We start from the raw sequence: 21,077 nt of genomic DNA, 5'->3' as shown, positions 1-21,077 counted from the left end.
AGAATATATATTCAGCTACAATGCAATTATCTGTGTTGGAACAAACTATTTGGATGATACAAAACTCTGCTATACATGTTTTGCTTCAGCTCTGGAATTTAAAAAAATTCTGTTGCAAAATTGCATTTTGCATTCACTGCTGCCTTAACCCATCCTACCCCAAACTCCAAACTATTTTTTTTCAAGTGTAATATACAAAATATCATTGACCTTAGCATTTTTCAAGGTGTCCTTTTCAAATTAATGTTTATGGGCATTGTTTTGCATCATGCAAATCACATATGAAAGAGAATTCGCATATTTAACTGAAGCAAAAGAGACAAGAGAGAAAAAGTTCTATTTTTAAAAAGAACACATTTTTCATTGGGACACAACGGCAGGTTTTACAATCTGTCGTTTATATGAGAAAATCTTCACTATCCAATGAATATATGTTTTGTGTTTCCTCTTCCCCGGGTGTCCCAAGAAACTGAATCATTCTGAAATGTAATCTTTCCAAATATTATATTTTCGGGAGGTGCATAATTTTGGATTACAATGGGAATTAATTATTTTGGTTGATAATATAAGAATTATTCTTGAATCTCAGCAAGGGCTGTTCTGCTTTCTCTATTCATAGACAATAATAACAAACAGGCAAACTAATACTGCATCCTCCGCCTGACTACTGCCAACGACTTTGAATGCAAGCTATACAACCAAAGTTCACAGGCATTACGCAGAAAGGTTATAAAAATGCGAGAATTAACTTGAAATCATTAATCACTGCTTTCTTTAAATACTTCTCCCATTGTTGCTTAACAGCAAATCTGGATGGCTGGACCTGGAGAAAAGAGGTGCTCTTCCAGGAGGATACTTAAAAATATAGCAGAACGTTGAATATTCGCTCTCAGCCATGCTTAAAAATCTAGAAAATATTCAGATCTGGAAAATGGAAAACAGCGAAACGAAAGGTAACTCCAAACAAACTCGATTAATTTCGTCACTTCAAATTGCTTTGTTCTTCCTTTGACAGTTAATTGTGAAAGCTGTTGCCCGTGTGCGTGTTGGATATGTAGTAAATACATCGACCAAAATAGTCTGCAAAATAATCAGTTGGCATTACGATGTTTATCTCTCTGTTATGTTTTAAACATATATGAATCTTATGGAATAAAGTCAGCACGCTGGTTGGTCGGCAGGACTACCCAAAGAGTTCACTGAAAGGACAACTTTTTTTATCCGATTAGTAAATTTTATCCTGGAAGTCTGACCTGTGAAACCCTAGACATCTAAGACATGACTGTTCTATCTGAACATTTTCAATGCTAAGGGATATAAATAAAAACCACTAGGGTTAACTCACATTCTCTTGACATAAGATATTCTCTCGCACATGTGCGTCTCTGAAAAGTGCAGGCTTGTGACCAATTGCTTTCATCTTGCATAATAAAAACTATCATGAACATTTATTATCAAATCCTTCTATTTTAGTATTAATAACGGGTAAGTGTAAGTTACAGAATGATTCCTTTTTTGCAATTACAATTAGCTCCTAGAATCCTCAATAGAAACAATAATGGTCCATTGTTTTGGATATGCTTTTCTTCTATTGAAGATTCAGCAGCATTCAGTATAGAGCAGACCTGCATTTCTATGTTTTGTTTGTGTATTTGCTTTTGAAATATGCTTTCAGTCTGACTTAATTTACCTGACTGGATTTTAAAATGTACTTTACTGAGGGGCATAAAATGGGAGATGGGAAGATATTAAGGAAGGTTCAGACTACGACAGTGTGTGAATGTGTGTGTGTGTGTGTGTGTGTGTGTGTGTGTGTGTGTGTGTGTGTGAGTGTGTGTGTGTGTGTGTGTGTGAGAGAGAGAGAGAGAGAGAGAGAGAGAGAGAGAGAGAGAGAGCTTTATGTGTTGGAGTTTCAATATTAGTTGATCATTTCCAAAGTTGAGGCACATCATTTGGACAGACGCCAGATATTAGAAGGCGATTTCTACGAAGTAGCATATGAAAGCGTTTTACTATTTACGTAATTTACTATTAGGACAGGTTAAACAGAAGCACATTTTCTGCAACTTTAGTCAATATAACAGCGCAATTTGCATTTTCTAGGCAAGAGGGAAACACGTGAATGCAATAATTCGTCATGGAGTTTATAAAATGCATGGATATACGCTTTCAAATGGATAAACAAATAAAACGTCTTTGTTAGATGTTATCCTCTTCTTTACCAATTTATTGTATTTTTTCCTCTGTAATCTCCTGTATATTATTTAAAGAGCTTAAAATTATCTAACCATTATAGGTAGCAATAAATATGATGGATGAGATATATAAGCATTGCGTTAAATTGTATTATTGTTTTATTATGAATTCTGGTGCGAACAAAGGGTGATTTCAAGGTGATGGTATCAAATATATAAAATCGATTCTAATAATCCTGAATGCTCTTATAGAAACTCCTGCCACTGTTTATATTCCAGGCCTTCACTTTAGGAAGCACCCATAGAGAATATTATTAGACAGAAGTGTGTCAAATTAGTTTCTTGGGGCATGGTTCATACCAGAAAGATAGCATTTCTAAAAATTGCTGTTCCCAGCAGGTTTTCCCACTAGGATGGACACCTTCCTGATAATATTCGCATCAGAAGTGTGAATATTTTGGATTAAATTTTCCCCATAAACGTCTTGATTCCGTTAACTGGTCGAGGTTTCGTTTACTTGATTTTAAAATTATTATTTTAGCCACTTGTATTATAACAGAAGCAATGTCCAGAGGAACAAATATATTTATTATTACAAAATATTCTTCCAAATTAATGAAAAGGCAATTACGTTCCCAAGAAGGGTAAAATGGGCAATAAAAGATAACTTACTGGGTCAACAGAAGGAATAATCAAATGTTTTAAAATGAATTTAGCTGAAATCTATCACAATTGCAATGGATACCAAGTTTTAATGTGTAAGGACTAGACCGCAATGTTAATGTAAACGAGTAACACGCAGATTCTGAGCCTGAGGAAGCATCCCCAGATGAAACATCACAAAGCCTGTATGCTTCCCCACACGTAACTGAGCTCAAGGTTTGTAGGTAACGCTCGAACACCACTTCTGCAACGGCAACCATTGACAATAGGTTCATACAAATTTGAGAACAAAATAAAGTAGCGAAGAATATGAAAGAATTTCTTCACTCTCCCAGTGGAAGGTCACACTTCTCCTTGGAGTATGAATTTGAAATCCCCCCTTCCCCCTCGATCACGTGAGTCATTAAATAATTAATGCAGCTGTTACAGAATAGATATGTATTCGCTGGTAAATTGCCGACATGGTTTCCGAGTCTGACGTGAAATTTAATTGTTCTTTTAAAAACAAGCCCATAACTTGAGAGAGAGAGAGAGAGAGAGAGAGAGAGAGAGAGAGAGAGAGAGAGAGAGAGAGAGAGGCTGAAATAAAGCAATTTGAGAAGAGAGCCACACCGTGGTCTGGATTATTGTAAGTACAGCTGCAGCGCCTCGTGTCTCTCAACGTAAATATTATGTGTGTTATTTATGTTTTACAGGACTGTCATTACATTTGACAAATAGTGCCTTTTCTTCTATTTTTCAATTTACCACGGTGGTATGTTTGTTTATTTCCCCATTTTCATTGATTTTTTTTGTGGGAATGTTTTTCTTCTTGGTTTCTTGATTTATTGCGAAATATGTCAACAGCCCTATGGATGCCATTGCATGTGAGCTGTGTGTTGTTTATGTTCGTCTGCGTGATAAATCATACTCCTTGAGAATGATGTGCAAGTGATGATATTCAGGAATGAGGAAGGTTGTAATCCTCTCCCCAGAGTTGATTATTGCGGGCCATTTGTAGCAATAGATCAGGGCATAATATGAAAGCTATAGCTGAGGTCTTAAATTACAGCATCTGTGATTGCCAATTACAGATAGTTTTGTATGAATTTTCTAAAACACAAGCCGTTATTGGAATAGGAACCTAGTGAAGGAGGCGCTTTGGGTGACCAGAAATAAATAGCGAAACCCAGTTGTAAAAATAACCGAAGACTAACACACTTCCACATTGTCTTGCTCCTTTTATTCTGCGGTTGGATTCTAGCCCGTCAAGTTCAAATCATTAATACCAGCGTAACATTTAACACCGATCGTTAGTGCAAACTTTTAAGTAGTAATATTAGAATATCGCAATGGTTGGCATTAAATATTCATGGTTGCAACAGGCAAGGGGCATAGGAGCTGAAACTGAAAATATCCATTATCTGTCAACTGAATGACAATCTTTATCTTATTGAGGGATATTTAATGGTCGTTTTTAATTATGATTATCTTAAGTGTCTTTAAGCGTTTGTTTTGACAGTCACACTGGACTTCGTTGCATGTGCCTATTTATCTACATGCTCAACGAAATTAAAAACAAAACAAAATGCATTTTAACTATTTCATTGTTTAATGTACGGGATCTGAAATCAATGACAATAAGAGGGAACAATTGAAGAGCATTAAATAAATGGAGAGTGTTAATTTAGTGAAATGAAGATACATGCAGAATTTTATTTATGTTTTAATTCCTACTTCATTCCCCACACACATATTCTCCCTCTCTTTATCACTCTCTTACTCAGAAATTCACAGACAAACATAGATACATACACAAAACCATCGCCCAATTTTTCTTTAAGCTCGTGATATAAAATCAGTTCCTTCACTTCTTGAATAACAGTTATAGGGTTTAAAGAAAGGGAGGAAAAAACAATGAAGTGTTGTGCTGCGATGGACAGGCCTTCAGGATGTTGACTTTCCTCATTTGCCAAAAAAGGGCTCCTAAAAAGTAAAGACATTAGCAAATCGATATAGAACACAATTGGATATTGCTTAGCCTCCATAGCAAAGGTATGTTAATTTATTTGTGAGCTTGACCCTGGATTCAATTTTTGGCTTTATTAATTGAAAACTCCAAGCACGGGAATGGAAAAATAATGTGACTTGGTGCTCCCAATGCACATGAATCATGTCCAATAGCACTACATTCGTTCCGAAGAGTTGATATTAATATGTGAATTTTCTTTCTGAAATATTCAAGATCAAAAAAGGCAAACAACACTTTTATATTCTGATAATGTGGCTTTAAAACTCCTCTGTTAATAATATGTATGCTCTCTCCTTTACCTAGGATAGCTATATCAAGGCAATCATGATATTGGGTCGATTATCAAGGAAAAGCCCCTCCTAAAGGCTTTGACTTCCAAAGAAAGCCAAGGGAAATCGTTATGACCAATAATATTTGAAATGTCAAGAATACTGGTAATACAGTATTTACTGAACAAAGATTTGCCGAGCTACTGAACCATATTTTGTATCATTCTGTTTCAGTGCTTGATGAAACGTGTATTGATGTGTCTATGAACTTCTTCTCCAGATCACATTTCTCTGAAAGGGCAACAAAGCTATGCAAACGCAAGGAAAATTCTACGTCCAAAGATATGATTTCTAGACGCTTTCAAATTTAAAATTTTCATGTTCTTTCTCCGTCCATAATTTTATGGAATCTGTGAAATAATTTATTTTTAAACATTATTTTCTTAAACGTTTTGGGTTTTTTTTTTGTATTCACATCGCCAAACAGTGTAATGCTGACGGGGAACAGTCGGGAACATTTTAACGGACAGATATTTAAAAAAAAATTTAAACCTGAATATAATGTATTAAGCCGTGCAAGGTTAGATTATAAGTTGCTCAGTACACGCGCAAAAGATAAAGACACCTCCAATCAGATGATGATTTAATGTATCATCTGCAGAATTAACCAATCAATCTTTAATACTATAATACACGTCAGTAGGCTAGGAAAACCTATTTGAAATTAATGAAAAGTTAGATTTTTTTTATATCGGTAAGAACTATATCACAACATATCCAGGCACCGTGAGAAACACCGGGCAAAGATTACAATAAATGGCTCTTTAAAAACAGTTAAATGGTAAATAAACGCATAAAATTGGAACACCTGCAATCCATGAACAAATCGCTTGTTAAATACATCATGAAATAAAATGTATGTCGTTTGTCCATGATCGCTGTGACAATATTGCAAAAAAAAAGATTAAAGGATGGAGCAAAGGCAAACGATCAGGTCATGGGATCATAAATGCTCCACACAGGTCCAGTTCCGTTTACACTTCCTGGCTAATTAAAATTTGTGGTATCGATTAGCATGAACAAAATCGCGAATAATGTTCAAAGCAAAATCACATGGCTTAACTAAGGTCACCAAACAATGGACACTTTAGACACTTCTGCAGTGTTCCTGACTTTATAGCTCATGGTATTTCAGCGAATCTCATAAACAGATCAAATTAGCTCAAGTAAAGATATGGTAATAAATTATATTGGTGCTATCCCATGCTCCCAGACTAGCTATTGGAAAAGTGAAAATGCAATAATTCTAACCTCTGACCTTTCGCTGATAATACAAAGGAAACCAATTTTTAAATATATTTCACTTGAATGGTGTTATAGAAAATTTTTATTTCCTTTAAAACTAACGTAGTTTTCTCACTTTTTGTTCAATGAGGGCTTCATATCGCTGAGAAGCGTATTTATGTTGCCATATTTTCCATTTCTCCCCCCCCCCCCATCCCTGACGCCCTCCCCTCTGCTCGCCATTTCTTTGTGTTGAAATGTGGTCGGTTTCAGAGGAGCAATGGTCCGAATGTGTTGCAATTGAAAAAAAAACAAAAATAGGAGATGGTGGTGCCTTGTTCGCACTCTACAGAGATTTGAGGTTTATTTGGTTAAAAATAATGATTATAACCATTTTAAAAATCATATTGACATTGGTAAGATGTTGATATTGCACAAAATCTTTGTAGCAAGTTACTAGAAGTCTCTCTGTTCAATTTCCTTCGACTTCCTTGTTTTTCTTTATTTCTCTTTCTCTTCTTTTCTTTCCTTTCTCATCCGGTCGCCCGTATTTTTTTAAATTATCGCTCCTACATATTTCGTAGAATATTTAGAACGGTAGGCACTTACATGAAAGAATTCACCAAAGGCTGCTCTGCCAACCCTGAGCTCATTTGACCATAATTTCCAACGTTCACCGACCAGCTCACTTCCTACTAGATGTTTCCTCCAGCATTTTGTGCCTTGGTCCAATGTTCCAGCAATTGCAGTTACTCTTGTCCATATTTAATGTTAATTTTACAATTTGGTCATGTTCGTTTACCTTAGATGTCAGCTGGCGATTTTGAAATTTTCCTGACATTATAGCAAGATATTATTTTTGATGTTTTTACGACATCACAAAACAAATTACGCGCCTGAAATGTGGAATATCTACATTTAGTTGATAGACCCTTCAGACTTGGGTCTAGTCGTGTGGTCGGCAGTTGCCGGTCTGTCAGTTGAACCTATGTTTCTTTCAGTGACATTCCTGAGATGTTCCAACGTGTATCTTTTAAAAAATCTATCAAGGTCCTTATGAACATATTTCTCAAGCAGAGTTTGGATGTGGAGATGGGGGTGCGGCGAGAAGTTGGGAGTGATGTAACTAAGTTTAATCGCCTCTGATCAAATACCAAAATAAGATCACTTTTTTTTTCCATGCCAAAGATCCAACAGGTAAGCGGGAAAAAAACCCCGCCGCTTCAGTTCCCCCCCCCCCCCCCCAACCCCCACCCCACCCCCTCAACAGCTCTACATAAATTCCAGGATATAATTAATGGTCCATTGCCTGACCCGAGAGAGAGACGCCACGAGTTGGTTTCCGTGAACTATTGGTGACTTTTTTGTGTGCAACGGATTAAGACAGACTCGGCTCTCTCCCACCCCCACTAAGCGCAGATATCTTCAGAAAACTCTTTTCCTTCCAAAACTTCCGAAAGAAACAGTTAAACGTTTGGTTTGGGTTTACCTTTGATGGATATTGACACCTCCGTAGAAGAAGCTTCAAAAGCATTTTAGATAGGGTGCCATCCTCATGATGAATACCCACATGATTTATGACCTGGGCAAAGAGTGTTTACCTATTGGACTCGCTACTTTTTAGGTAACCAAAGCCCTGTCGAATTTTGTTAAACTTAAAGCTCACTGCGTCACTTTTTAATTAAAGAAAAAGGAAAATTCCACGTTCCGCTCTTTATTACATCTGGAAGCAATTTCCCTTTCACTAAAGATAGTTCTGGATACCGTAATTATTTTACAGTGCAATATGATTGCATATTATCTCTGGTACAGCGTGCGCCACCTTAAAACTATATCTCAAATGTTTGGCTATTTTCTAATTCATGAGAGTATAACATTTTGTTAAACAGAAATGTTTTAACATGCTTTCATTTCCTCAGGCGTTTGCAGCCGGATAGACGACTAGCGATAAGGTGAAATTTGACGTTAGCAGAAAATTGCTTTGCATTAAATTCCTTTCTCCTCATTATCACAAATCATGCCTCCAGCAAAATTAAAATGTACCCAGCGTAGATATGCGAAGGAAGATAGTTTGAACAGCAGGGGTTAGAATTGACATGCAACTTTTTTTGACACATACGCAGGACTATCCATTTTACAGCAGGATGGAAATGTTCTGAAATTAGAAAACTCAAGTCTTATTTTGGTTTTTTTTCCCCCTGTATTTTGCATGCCAGTGCAGACCAAATTGGGATTCCTGTGATAATGTCGAAATCGTCTTTACCGTTTTGGCCTACGTGCGTTTGTCAAGATATGCGCTATATTCTTCATTAAACATTAACTTCTTCTTATTACACATTTTCTCAAACAGGTCGTCACTGAAAGTCCTTTAGCTCAGTAGATCAAATGATCTCTGGTTGTACAGTAACCCTATTGATCTGTCTTTAACTCAAGCCAGTCAAACTCAAACCCAATATCATTATTTGTGTCATCTTGTTATGTTAAGGTTCCAGTTATCTTATCAGCGGTTTATAAAGTAAGAGGGAGTAGCTAGAAACGAGGCGAGTACCCGAAGCACAAGTGTAAATGCCATTACACGTCTCTGTGCCACAGGTCAAATGTCACATTAAGCACAAATTATGCATTAATAGGTCAGATGCGAAGGTACATTTGGAAATGTGCCAATGTACATCATAAAACATGCATTGCACGATTGATATTCACGATTGCAGGGAAAATATTTTAAATACAAATAATACCTTTTAATTGAGACATTCGTTGCATGCTTTCACTATGCAGTCTAGCATTAAATACCCAATACGTTCTGATGAGTCCCTATAAAAATACCAACACATTGTAATTAAATGAAAGTTGTAATAACATTGTCATCTTCATAAAATTGTGTGTGTGTGTGTGTGTGTGTGTGTGTGTGTGTGTGTGTGTGTGTGTGTGTGTGTACACACACAAGTACTGGACATAGTATTATATTTAATGCATAAATTACAGGAATTTCATGTTACGGTGTGATTTATTCCAAAATAAATTTCTATCCATGTTCTGTTGCGAACTAATCCTTCGCTTGTTAAGAATAAGTAAGGCATTTAGTTTTTCCAGACCTTATTCTTTGAAAACCTATGCGTGGGTGTAAACCTAACCCATCATATAGAGATTCTACATGGCAGAGTGGAGGGGAGGGGGTGGGGGGGGGGGGGGGGGTGGGGAGGAAGCACGAGTTACCAGTTCTGATTGAAATCAGGTAACATGGCAAAGGTTGACTTCTCAAAAATTAAACTTGCATAGTTTTCGCAGAGAAAATGAGCATGAGAGAGCGAAAAAAAATTGCAGAAAGCTAATTATATGAATTTGCTTTTAAAAAAAAAACCCAAGAAGAACCTACATCAGTATGTAGAGTATCTTGATATCCGCTATAAAGTGGGAAGTTTTGGAAATGCGCGAAGCTGCAAGTTTCGGTGATCCAAGACTTTAAAAAAAATCAATTAACAATTGTTTAAAGTCTGTATAAAATGGGAAAACGTTGACGTACTGACCACGTGAATGCCTAATGCAAACACACTACTCTGGCATTTGGATAGGAGGCCTTCGCCTGTGTCTCTGGGCTGTGATCACCCAGTCAGTATCCAGATTATTTACAGCAGGCCATTAAAAAACATTGGGTCGGGAGAAGACATGCGCGGCATGCAATATCTCTTTTAACAGGATTATATTCGATCGTGGAGAAAACCTGGGATAGTGGGACGAATTTTTATTTTAGAAATATTTCAAATTCTCCAGTAGATTGATCATTAATGTGGTGAGTTATTACTATTCTAGGAAAGATCATTCAAAGAGAGGCTTATAGCTGTCACAATGAGCCAAGACATATTTTATTTCTTTTCATTTTATTTTTATCCACAGTGCAAGAGCAAGTTTAAATATCCTCCAAGACTAAATTATTTCGGCAGGAGGACAATTCTTGATTGCGTTGAACTCAGCTGTATACGCGCGCGTGTGGGTGTGAGTGTGCCTGATTCAGAGGTCCCAAGTCAGCCCTCCATACACGCATTATATAAATACGCGTTTCGGTCTCTTTTTCTTTTTTGGTAAGCCCTCAAATTAAATTGGCAATAATAAAATGAACTTAAAAATAGCAGTTCTTGCCACCCAATGATTCATGAACATTTGTTTCCCAGACAAGGTAAATTATTTATGAGTTTAGTGGTCAGCAACGAAGAACTGGATCTTTTTTGAAAGCATTCCTCCTACCTCTCGTATTCGCTTCAGGAATAAACACCGCGGAAACCCATTAAAATCAGCAGTTGTGCATACCTTAACGTAGATCGTTGTTTCGTGATTAAAACACCGAAGGGTTTCTTTTATTTGTTTTTAAAAAAGCAGGTGTATCCCTGCAGAAACACGCATCCCAGCCTTTTTTGTTGCCTTTGTTCTGCTTCGATTCTGCCGTTTAGTCATTTATGACTGGATAACCTCTATTAGTATCCTATAGCACTTCTCCGTTTCTCCAATTCTCATTTAATCATTTATAAATACCTCCGGATATGCTAGCTAACTGATAGGAAACGAAGATAGAGATTAAATCTGGGTATCTACAGCGGTTTTAAGATTACATAAAACATGTTTATAGTTGGAGGTCGCCAGCTTTGAATGTTTTAGCTTTACAAAATTGCTGCTATTTGAGACAAAAGGTAACGGATATTTGACTCCAGAAACACACCGTTTATAAAAATCCTTATTTATGTTCCTTTTCAGTACATGATGGCAAAGTCCGCTTTTACTTTTTTATATGTGGCAGATTTGGAATCATAAAACAATTGTTTTTAAAATACAAAATTCAATTTTCAGATTATTCAGCATACTCAATCGAATGTTTGAAATCGTTCAAAATACAATAACCAAAAATAAGGCTCTTTGGAATTTTTGACCGTTCTAAACTGATGCGTGCTTTTAATATTTGATGTTTCTTGAAGGCTCATGCGTCTGCTTGAGCCAAAAGCTAATCTTTAAAAAACAACATTTAAACAAATATTAATCGAAACGTTAGATTTATATGTTTTTTTTTAAATTTGGGAGACTATATGTCCTCCAAGTGAAGCGTAGTAAATGAACATTTAATGTACCGACCGGTTTAGGAATGACATCTACAAAAATTAACTAATAACTTTATTTATGGTTAAGCACAAATGAATTGTAGGTTAATTTCAGAAGTATATTCATCTTATTGCGTATGAGCAGGGAAATTTTTTGTTAATGTACTCACATTTAATGTTCATATTTACTATCGTATCTAATACATAATTATTATTCATGCAAAATATATAGGTAATTTTGGAAACTACAATTTGTTACATTTTTTTCTGTCACTTGCTTGAATACTGTCGATTTACTCAGAGGTCGTGTGCAATGAATTCGATTTTGTAAAAAATTCCATGGTCAAAGGTTTGTTTCTCATCTTTTCTCTCATCCCACCCCACTCCCCGCAGTTTTCGCTCTTTTTAAAGAGGCCGTCAACAAAAAAAAAAAACTGGATCGGAAACCAATACTATTATTGCGGTAAGTCGGTTTTGTTTCATATGATACCTGAAATATTTCCCAAAATCAGACATCCTGTTTACATATGTGACAGTTAACTAGCCAACTATAGAAAGAAAAATGGATGAATAAAGAGAGAGGATGAAGTAACAATTATTAAACAAACAATTATTATTCAATTATGTATTGTAGAGGTGTATAATATACATATTGTTTAAGTTCCATTACGCCTTAATGAAGTGGGCATAGTGTTCAGTTATCGACGTTTCTAGTGTTCGATTAAAATCAGATATATCTTTCTACGTGAAGGGAGATCAATTGTTTCACGAGAACAAATCAAAGAGATCTCGTAAAACTATCAAGTGTATACTTGAACTTACCACCAAATAGACATTCATATTAAATCTACATATTTCAAAAAGCAATTAAGATCTATTTTGAAGCAGATATGTAGGAGTACAAAATTGAGATCATCAAAGTGAGACTGCTGAGGTAGTTTACAAATATATAATTGGTGGAGGAAAAAATGATTGATGTGACGTCCAGTTTTAAAAGTTGTGCAGCTAGTTATTGATGTATCCCACGATTGACAAAATAATCTACAATGCCTGGCCCCGTTTCTTATTGGCCGGAACTTGCTTCATAAACAACAAAAAGCGGAAGGTCATTTTATTAAGTTGTACCTTTGGCAGAGAAGCACTATTGCGGAAAATCACTGCACGTTAAAATGAATGCATGACGTTCCTCTCATTTATTCCAACCATCCTCAAGGTCTCACAATTCTGAATCGTTCCTTTTATAACACTAAAAACACGGAGTTTGCAAAACAAAAGTATAAAAGAATAGTGAGCAGGCATTTAAAAAAAGTTGCAGAGTTGTAGATTCTTTTGCAGCTCTTCCTCCCACACCCTGCAAGCTCTTCTTTCATGTACCTAACTAGTAAAGCATCTATCCTTTAACACTGTTTACAGCTATGATGTCATGATGTCATAAATCTTACGCAGTCATAAACGACAGAAGCAGCGGAATGGAGCTTAAGGTCCAAATACATATTTTTTTTACCTCATTGGCTTTTCCTCAAGTGACAATTCTTTCTTTTTCACCACTGGCCAGGGCATTTTTTTAAATTTTCCAAACATCACTTTTAAATTTCAAAGCAAGTGTAGATTAAAAGTTTAGAGAGGGATTCTGGTGCATCTACAGCTTTGCTACATAGAAAATGTAGATGGATAGAAAATAATTACCCCCCACCCATCCCTCCTCTCCCACCCCTTTTACGTTGCGCTCATATTTTTTTTATTTCCACCGCATCCAGTGTGGCTGTAAAGTTTCTTTTTGTCAATGAATAAATTATTAATTAATGGTTCAAACAGAGAGTTAAGTAAGCAATGTTGGAGATGGAAATATATTCCTTCGCCAAGTTTTAGCTGTTCACATTTTTATTGCAATATCTTGTCTTAATAATATTTGGATGGTGAAATGTTTCCCTTTGCCTGAAAACATATTAGCATAAACGGATACATAATTGTCAAACACGTGAAGCAAATAGCGAGCTTGCCACCCGAGTCTAGGCCTTGTCCTCCACGTCGCTAATTAGCATAATTTTTCATTTATGACGCTATGTTTCGAGGGGATTAACACTCGTTGCCTGCCCTGCATAAGAAAGAAATCGTTGTTCCCCTTTAAAAAAAAAACCGTGCTTTTAATATATATCTACATCTTATATTCATAACAAACATACCGAATATATGGGTTTTCTTTCTACTTCACTCTGCCCTGTAGAGCTGAGAAACCATTGTTATCTGTGAGCAGGGCGTACCAGTCTAGGGCTCAATAATATCAGGGCTGTCCATTCAAGCCTTGAGCTTTCTACAGTTCTTTGAAGCGGTACCATCTCGCCTTTCTTTGCCGTTGCCTTTCAACGATTGAATTTCAGCGCCATAACCAGCTGTTTTATCTTTCTTTTTTTTATATGTATAAAAAATAATTTGGGAACTCCTGCTTATCGATTGCGCGGCGAATCTGAAATAATATGTCTTGCTCTGCTTCTATCGTCAGCGGCTAAGGTAAGCTGGACTCAAATAGGGTATCACTCGTGAATGGCGGAGTATATGTCCCAGTGATTTATGACCATATGACTTCAATCTCGGTTCAAGAAGAGTTCACAAGCTATAGCTTCCTTTCATGCAGCGACTGTTTCACATTGCATCTGAATTCAACACGGAACCCGTTCCATGTGCCTGTTTTATGAGGGCTAATTTGGAGTATTTTTCAAGATCAAGCCCTCACATGATGTCAGATTTATTTACATCGGCGTTTTACAGAGCTCTATAATTTAAGGAGTCTGACGACTTCCCCTATTGTTGTCCCATTAACAAGGGTGGTTGTTCTTCGTATATTTTAAACATTTTGATAATTTAAATGCCCCATTCATGTAAGGATTAAGAGCTGCAGGTACTGCATGTCGGGATTATGGAGAGTGAATTCTCAGACATTACACTACAACCACCGAAATATGGTGGCTACCGCGACTGGAACGCGCCTGACTTTTTCGGCTTTGTTCAGTTCTCTCAAAGCACCATTTGAAACAAAAAAGCCACTGTACCTTGTAAAATTGTAGTTTCAGTGGCTCTCTGCCACATTCTAAGTTTTCCCCAAATGCAGTTGTAATCACTGCTAAAGGCGGGTCATTTTATTGGAATTTATTATTATTATTTTGTGTGTCTGTGTGTGAGTGTACACGGATTGGTAAATATAACTTTCAACATTTGTTCTCCGTAGCAAAGAGGATAAGATATTGGTCTGTCTCTAAATGAATGAAAGGTCCAAAATTTCAATGTGTATTTTATCTTCTGGTTGCAGGAACCCCTAAGCCTGTATAAAAGAACAAAGATAATGTCCAATCTCGTGGAATGGAAATGAGCAGAGGTTCATAAAATTCGGTTTTTTTTTAATCGTATTTATCGAAGCAGGTAGTCTGTAAACGGCGGCCCTTTGTTTCCTTTTTCTATTAAACTCGTTCTATTAACATTGTTCAGAATGTGCATTAATTTGAATATTTTGATTTAGTTTTTCAAGAACAATTTTCATCTTTCTTCGGTAGTTTACAATAAGGTCAATGCATTTAATTTTAGCACAAAGTGAAGGGGATATCTGCACAGAAGATAAACTAATTTGCAAACACATTTCATTTCTCTTTTTTTTCATGAAGGCCGGTCTCCACTGCCAACTGACAGTGAATTCTTCAGAAATTAAAAGTGCAAAAAAACGGGTTCTTTAAAAATTTTAAATACTACAACACTGGAGGAAACTATTCCATGCGAACTGGGGACTTATTTGCAATATTTTGATCAATTCCAGATAATTGTTTTTATTTCAAAATACGATAGACCTCGAACTCTTATCGCCAGGATTCCACAATTAATGACTTTGGCAATTCCTTCGGATATTTAAAATTAATGTGTCAAACCGAAACCAAGCTAAGCACAAATTGGAAAACGCCATGTGAAGCTAGAATAGAAATCAAACCGTTCCACATCCCAGGAGCGTCCGGGTTGCGCCGTCGAATCTGTGTCTTTCAGCCGCTCCGGGAACCCATGGTCTATTTTCCACACAAAAAAAAATCTTTATTGGTCGACTGGCCCCTCATAGATCAAATTATAGAGTACCTTACAAGACAGTAGCTATTATCTCTCCTATCCTTTCTTAGTTAAGAGAAAGGTTCAAATGCCGGTCAGAGGACAGAAACCCCGTTTTTTTTCCAGATTTGAAATAACTTGCCGATCCATCATGGATAGTTTTAAAGCTATGGAAGGGAAGAGGAAAAGGCTTCTAAAAAATCGCCGCAGGGCCAGACATGATCAGTCCAAAAACAGTATCCGATTTACACAGGGTCAGCGAAAGAAAGAATGGGAGAGAGAGAGGGGTGGGGGGTGGGGGGGGGGGTGTGGGGAGAAAGAGAGAGAGAGAGAGAGAGTGTGTGTGTGTGTGCGTGCGAGAGAGAGAGAGTATTTGCTTTCACACCTTCTCCTCCAAAGTAAAACACTGTCAAAAGACAGTGCAACTGCATTTTCAGAAAGCAGCGAAGTCATACTTAACATAAATGGCTAAGAAAGTATAATTCAACCATACATTGTGTTCGCCTTGATTGCCTCTCCGAACCACGTTATTTGTGAGATATTTCCCTGAATTTTTTTTCGCCTCCGCATTTTCACTGCTATCTTGTAGAAGGAAAGGGTTTCGAGGGACGCCGGTTTTAGATCGTTGCGTTTAACAAGGAATGATGGTGCCCGTAAAAATGTGTTTCAGATTAAAGTTTAAATACATAGCTACTGAAACATCCATTAGTTCCCTTCTATTTAAACCAGATGTTTTCAGGGTAAATCTCATCCCGCCATGTTCGCCGTACATTTAAAGGTTGGCAGCTTTCGTTTTATAACAATAATCGTAAACCTAATTTTAGGCGGTAGGTCAGATTTTTAATCTATGTTATTGACAGCATAACACTTAATCAAGTAAAGTACAATAAAATCAAATGTAACGAATTATTTTTTTATGGGCTTATGTTAACCGAGCCGTCTGTGAAAGTTTACGAAGCTGGATGTTGATATCTTTTGAGTTTGTCTGAAGTTTTTTATACAAATAATGATCATTTTTGGAACGCAGCCTAAACTAAAGGGATTAAATGTAGGATAATGTTGAATCTGAATGCTATTAATATAGTATTGTATATGGCCAAGTGAAATTTATAACATTCGATCAGAGCTCAAAGTAAGATTTTCCCCCTTCCTCTTAACGCCCCCGCCCCCTCCACCTCACCCGCCCCTCTTCTATCGTCTGGAAAAGCCCGGGAATCAAGATCAGCCATGGCATCTGTGGAGCTTGTTTGATAAAGGCTATTCATGTCATTTGCTTTTGAGTGTTTAAGATGGATTCACACAATTATTCCGTGGTTCTTCTAACCTTAGGTCAACTGCCAGGAGGCTATTGGAAGAAAGCGTCACGTGAATCAGGGTGCCAATGTTATTCGATAAGGGTGTCAGGACCCTGACAGTTTGTGAAATAAATATTGAGAAACGGCGAGATGCAAAAAACTACATTCTACGACAACTGTACTCTATTCGGTGGATACACATACCAAGGAGCAAATGGTTTCAGTTACGAAGTGGCGCAGGAACCGTATCCACCATCTTCTCACGTTGAAAATGATTATCCGAGTTCGGCCTGCTCCCTGCAGCCAGCTGGCATCAGTGGTCCGCATGCCAAATCTAAAGACATCAATGGGAGCTGCATGCGCTCGAACCTCCCTGAACACTGCCAAGCTCCACCTGTCTCACCTCCCCAAAACTCCAGCAGCAACTCGACACAGCCAGGCACCAGCAAGACTCTGCCTAAGTCTTCTCGCACCTCCACACCCAGTCTCGCCAAGCAGATATTCCCATGGATGAAAGAGACACGACAAAACTCCAAGCAAAAAAATAGCAACAGTCCTAGCACAGGTACACTTTTTTTTGTGTCGTTTTCATACCCAATGAATTGGCTGCCCGCTATTTAAATCAAAACATTACAAGCACACTTCCCAAACGTGTACAGCTCATGAAGCGTTCGCTGATACTTTAACACTTTGTTAGCATTGCCATGCTATCCTCCTGTGTTCCAGTTTCTCGATTTGTTATTATTTTGTACTGATACATGCAATTACCTGATATATACATCATGTTACTCTTTCTAAACAACCCAGAATATGTAAATGTCACATTCTGGTTGAATGAAACAGGAAAGTTAATATCATAAAAAAGTGACCACAAACCCATAAAACAATCTTTGGTTTGTTCTACTAGTATAGCTGTTGAGACAAACATTAACATCTTCAATGTAGCATTCTTTGACTTTATACATGATCTTGAATTGGCCAGATGTATTTTACTTATTTATCTTGTAACTACATAAATTGTGGGATATGTTGATCTAAACATAGATTCAATATAATTATGATTCAGTTTTCTGAGTTGTAGTACTTTTAATATTATATGATGTGAAATTTATGGATATTTGAATGTTAAATGGGACACCTATTTTTATCTTTCTTGTGTTATTAAATGTTTTTTGAGAACTTTCTTGTTAGATGAGTGCATTTTAAGCAAGTAATTGTCTTTATCTTATTGCTCACAGCTGAAATTGTCAATGGGGACAGAAGTCCACCAGGATCTGCATCAAAGAGAGCACGTACTGCCTATACCAGTGCACAACTGGTGGAACTGGAAAAAGAATTCCATTTTAACCGTTACCTTTGCAGACCTCGCCGAGTGGAGATGGCAAACCTTCTCAATCTCAGTGAACGACAGATCAAGATCTGGTTCCAAAACCGTCGAATGAAATACAAAAAAGATCAAAAAATAAAAGACATGGTGAGTTCTTCTGGAGGACAGTCACCTACAGGAAGCCCTCCACTTTCTGTCCAAGCCCCCACTGGATTGGTAAATGCCATGCATCCACTTGCTAACAATTCTACCTATGATGACCCTTCACCACCACCTTTCAATAAACCTCATCAGAACACTTATACCATGATCATGAGTTACCAAAACCCAGTGAAAAGTTGGCCAACTCAACAGAAAAGATATCCTGGAACAGCTCCAGAATATGATCCCCATGTACTGCAGGGAAGTGGCAATTATGGGACAACAAACATACAGAGTAGTCCAGTGTATGTTGGTGGGAACTATGTGGATTCTATGTCAGCTTCAGGACCTCTCTTTGGCCTCAATCACCTCTCTCACCCTGCCACCACAAGCATGGACTACAACAGTGCTGCACAGATGACCCCCAGTCAGCACCATGGACCGTATGCCTCACATCCAACCTACACAGACATTTCATCACATCATCCTTCTCAGGGAAGAATTCAGGAAGTTCCCAAACTGACCCATCTGTAGCAGATGCAAGAGGGGTGTTTGACTGAGGAAAAATAAATTATATTAACCTTTCCTTTACTCATTATTCCTCATTCCATCCATTCTCTAAATGTTTTCTTATTCATGTATGCTGCTTGTACGAATATACGTTGCTTATATTGCTCCATCCCACCCTTTTCCCCTCTTCACTACCATCTCTTTCCCTCCTAATCAGTCAATCATTGCAATCTTTATGGTAAAATAATACTTGGTAATGCAAAAAATCCAAGAGGTTGTACATTTAATTCATAGTCTTAATGTGAAACAGGGTAAATGAATAAATCTTCTGTCCTTTGAAAAAAGCAATCGTGAAGACATTCTTGGGTATTTGCTGATGCTTGATTTCCTTTGGACACCTGTATTGCACTTATAGTTTACATTTCAATGGGTGAAACAGCTCATTTGAGGCAAATGTTTCCAACTCGGCCTTGAAGAAATCTTAAGAATGAGTAGCTGGTGTGTCTTTCAATATGTGTGTATTCTGGTAAACATTCAGATATATTTATTGATCAATGCCAGTAAAATATTTCTTTTTTTTTGTATTATTTATCTTCAACAATGCGTATTTATATAAAAAATAAAATTCTGTACTTTTTAGCCTGTCAAATCAGTTGTATTCATGTCTCTGTAAACAAGTTTATTTTAGTTAATGTTAACTAGAACAAAATTGTAGTTTTCTGTTACCATTGTATCTACAAATAATGTAATTAGTTATATTATAGGCATGGAAACAGAATTTGACAGTAATTGTATAGTCTCAATTTAGAAAAATATAGCAAATTCTCCTTTTCTAAGATTCTTGCCTTCTTGTACTTATTTTCCTTGCTAATAGTTTTCTGTCAAACAATTCTGGAATAAATTTCTTGATAACATATTTTCTTGTATGGATCATATATTCATGATAATACATTTATTACTAACAAAAACTCATTAATATTCACTTTATATTTGCACCCATTTTTAGTGGACAGCTGCGATAGCTAAAGTATTCAATTAATCTCTCTCTCTCTCTCTCTCTCTCTCTCTCTCTCTCTCTCAAATATCAAGGCTCTGTATATGCGTGGAAACTAGTGTTTGTGAATGGAAACGTTTTCAATTTTTATTTCTTACAAAACCAAAGAGAGAAGCACTTCTTCAGCTTGTAAATAACTTTATTACCAAACAAGGACTCGAGACTTACACAAACATTCAGGAATTAAGGGGTAAAAAGTTTCTATTCGGTGTAATGAGCCATCACGTGGTGTCTGGATAGAACAGTCATTGGACCTGCAAGAGAAACAAAGATGCCTGCAAAATACACTGACCTTTCCAGCTCATTCCATTCACAATGAAATATATTTTTCTTGGTCTAGCAAAAAACTGCTTTTAAAGTGATGTTATCAGTCCAAAATATGCATGACTTTGAATGAAAAACGATTTTACACTGAATTTTATATAAACTCTAAAATCTGTGAAATAGCTGAGAAAAAAGTGGTGTCTGCCTTGAAAGGCGTGTTATTCAGTTTCTAAAACGAAAATGCAAATGTAAATATGATCGACAAGATAACAATTGTACTGGATCTATATGAATTAGATCGTTAACCACTGTAATTAAAAACACACATTGTAACAAGAGGTTTCAGTTAACCTATCAGCGACTTTGATAAAGAAAAGCCCAAAATGATTCTAGTTATCTGATCGCATCGAGCATTTATTTCTAATTAATGGCATCAAGTCTTTTTTTAAAAAAATTCTGTGCACAAATTCTTTAGGAAGCAAGAATAATTTTCTACAATGTTCATTTACGGACCGTGCACAGTTCGGTGTTGATTATATAAACAAAGTGTTAAATAATTTTCCAATTCATTTATTTCTCTAGGCAAGATTTCATGAATATTTGCATTCCTACTTTATCACGGATTTAGCTATGAAGGCACAAGATTTAGAGAGGATGACAGTTTTAATACTCAAATGTTTATTTATCTAATGTAAAACTTAATATCGTCAATATGCGTGTCGACTTTTTTTTGCAAAAGCGAGTTAATATATTAGTAGAAACTTTCTTATGTTCTATGATGAAGGACCAAGCTACTCAGTTCCTAATTATATGCACTGCGATATAGACCATTAAAAAGCATCAAGTCCGTGTGAAAGTTTTCCTGAGGTCTCCAGGGTTTTGTAAATGCGATTTTACAGC

General features: G+C 36.7%; 1 protein-coding gene across 1 annotated transcript; it reads left to right on the top strand.

The window, feature by feature from the left end:
* Positions 1-874: 874 nt before the first annotated feature.
* On the top strand, positions 875-19,699 carry LOC138750143 (homeobox protein Hox-B3a-like). The gene is made up of 5 exons (XM_069912283.1): positions 875-953; positions 5,173-5,303; positions 11,900-11,969; positions 16,916-17,446; positions 18,120-19,699. Exons 4-5 carry the CDS (start codon positions 17,032-17,034, stop codon positions 18,881-18,883), a joined length of 1,179 nt encoding a protein of 392 aa, XP_069768384.1. The 5' UTR covers positions 875-953; positions 5,173-5,303; positions 11,900-11,969; positions 16,916-17,031; the 3' UTR covers positions 18,884-19,699.
* Positions 19,700-21,077: the final 1,378 nt, after the last annotated feature.

The sequence above is a fragment of the Narcine bancroftii genome, assembly GCF_036971445.1.
Source record: "Narcine bancroftii isolate sNarBan1 chromosome 12 unlocalized genomic scaffold, sNarBan1.hap1 SUPER_12_unloc_2, whole genome shotgun sequence".
NCBI lineage: Eukaryota > Metazoa > Chordata > Chondrichthyes > Torpediniformes > Narcinidae > Narcine > Narcine bancroftii.
The sequence above is the reverse complement of the archived record's forward strand: the minus strand, read 5'-3'. Positions and strand labels throughout refer to the sequence as shown.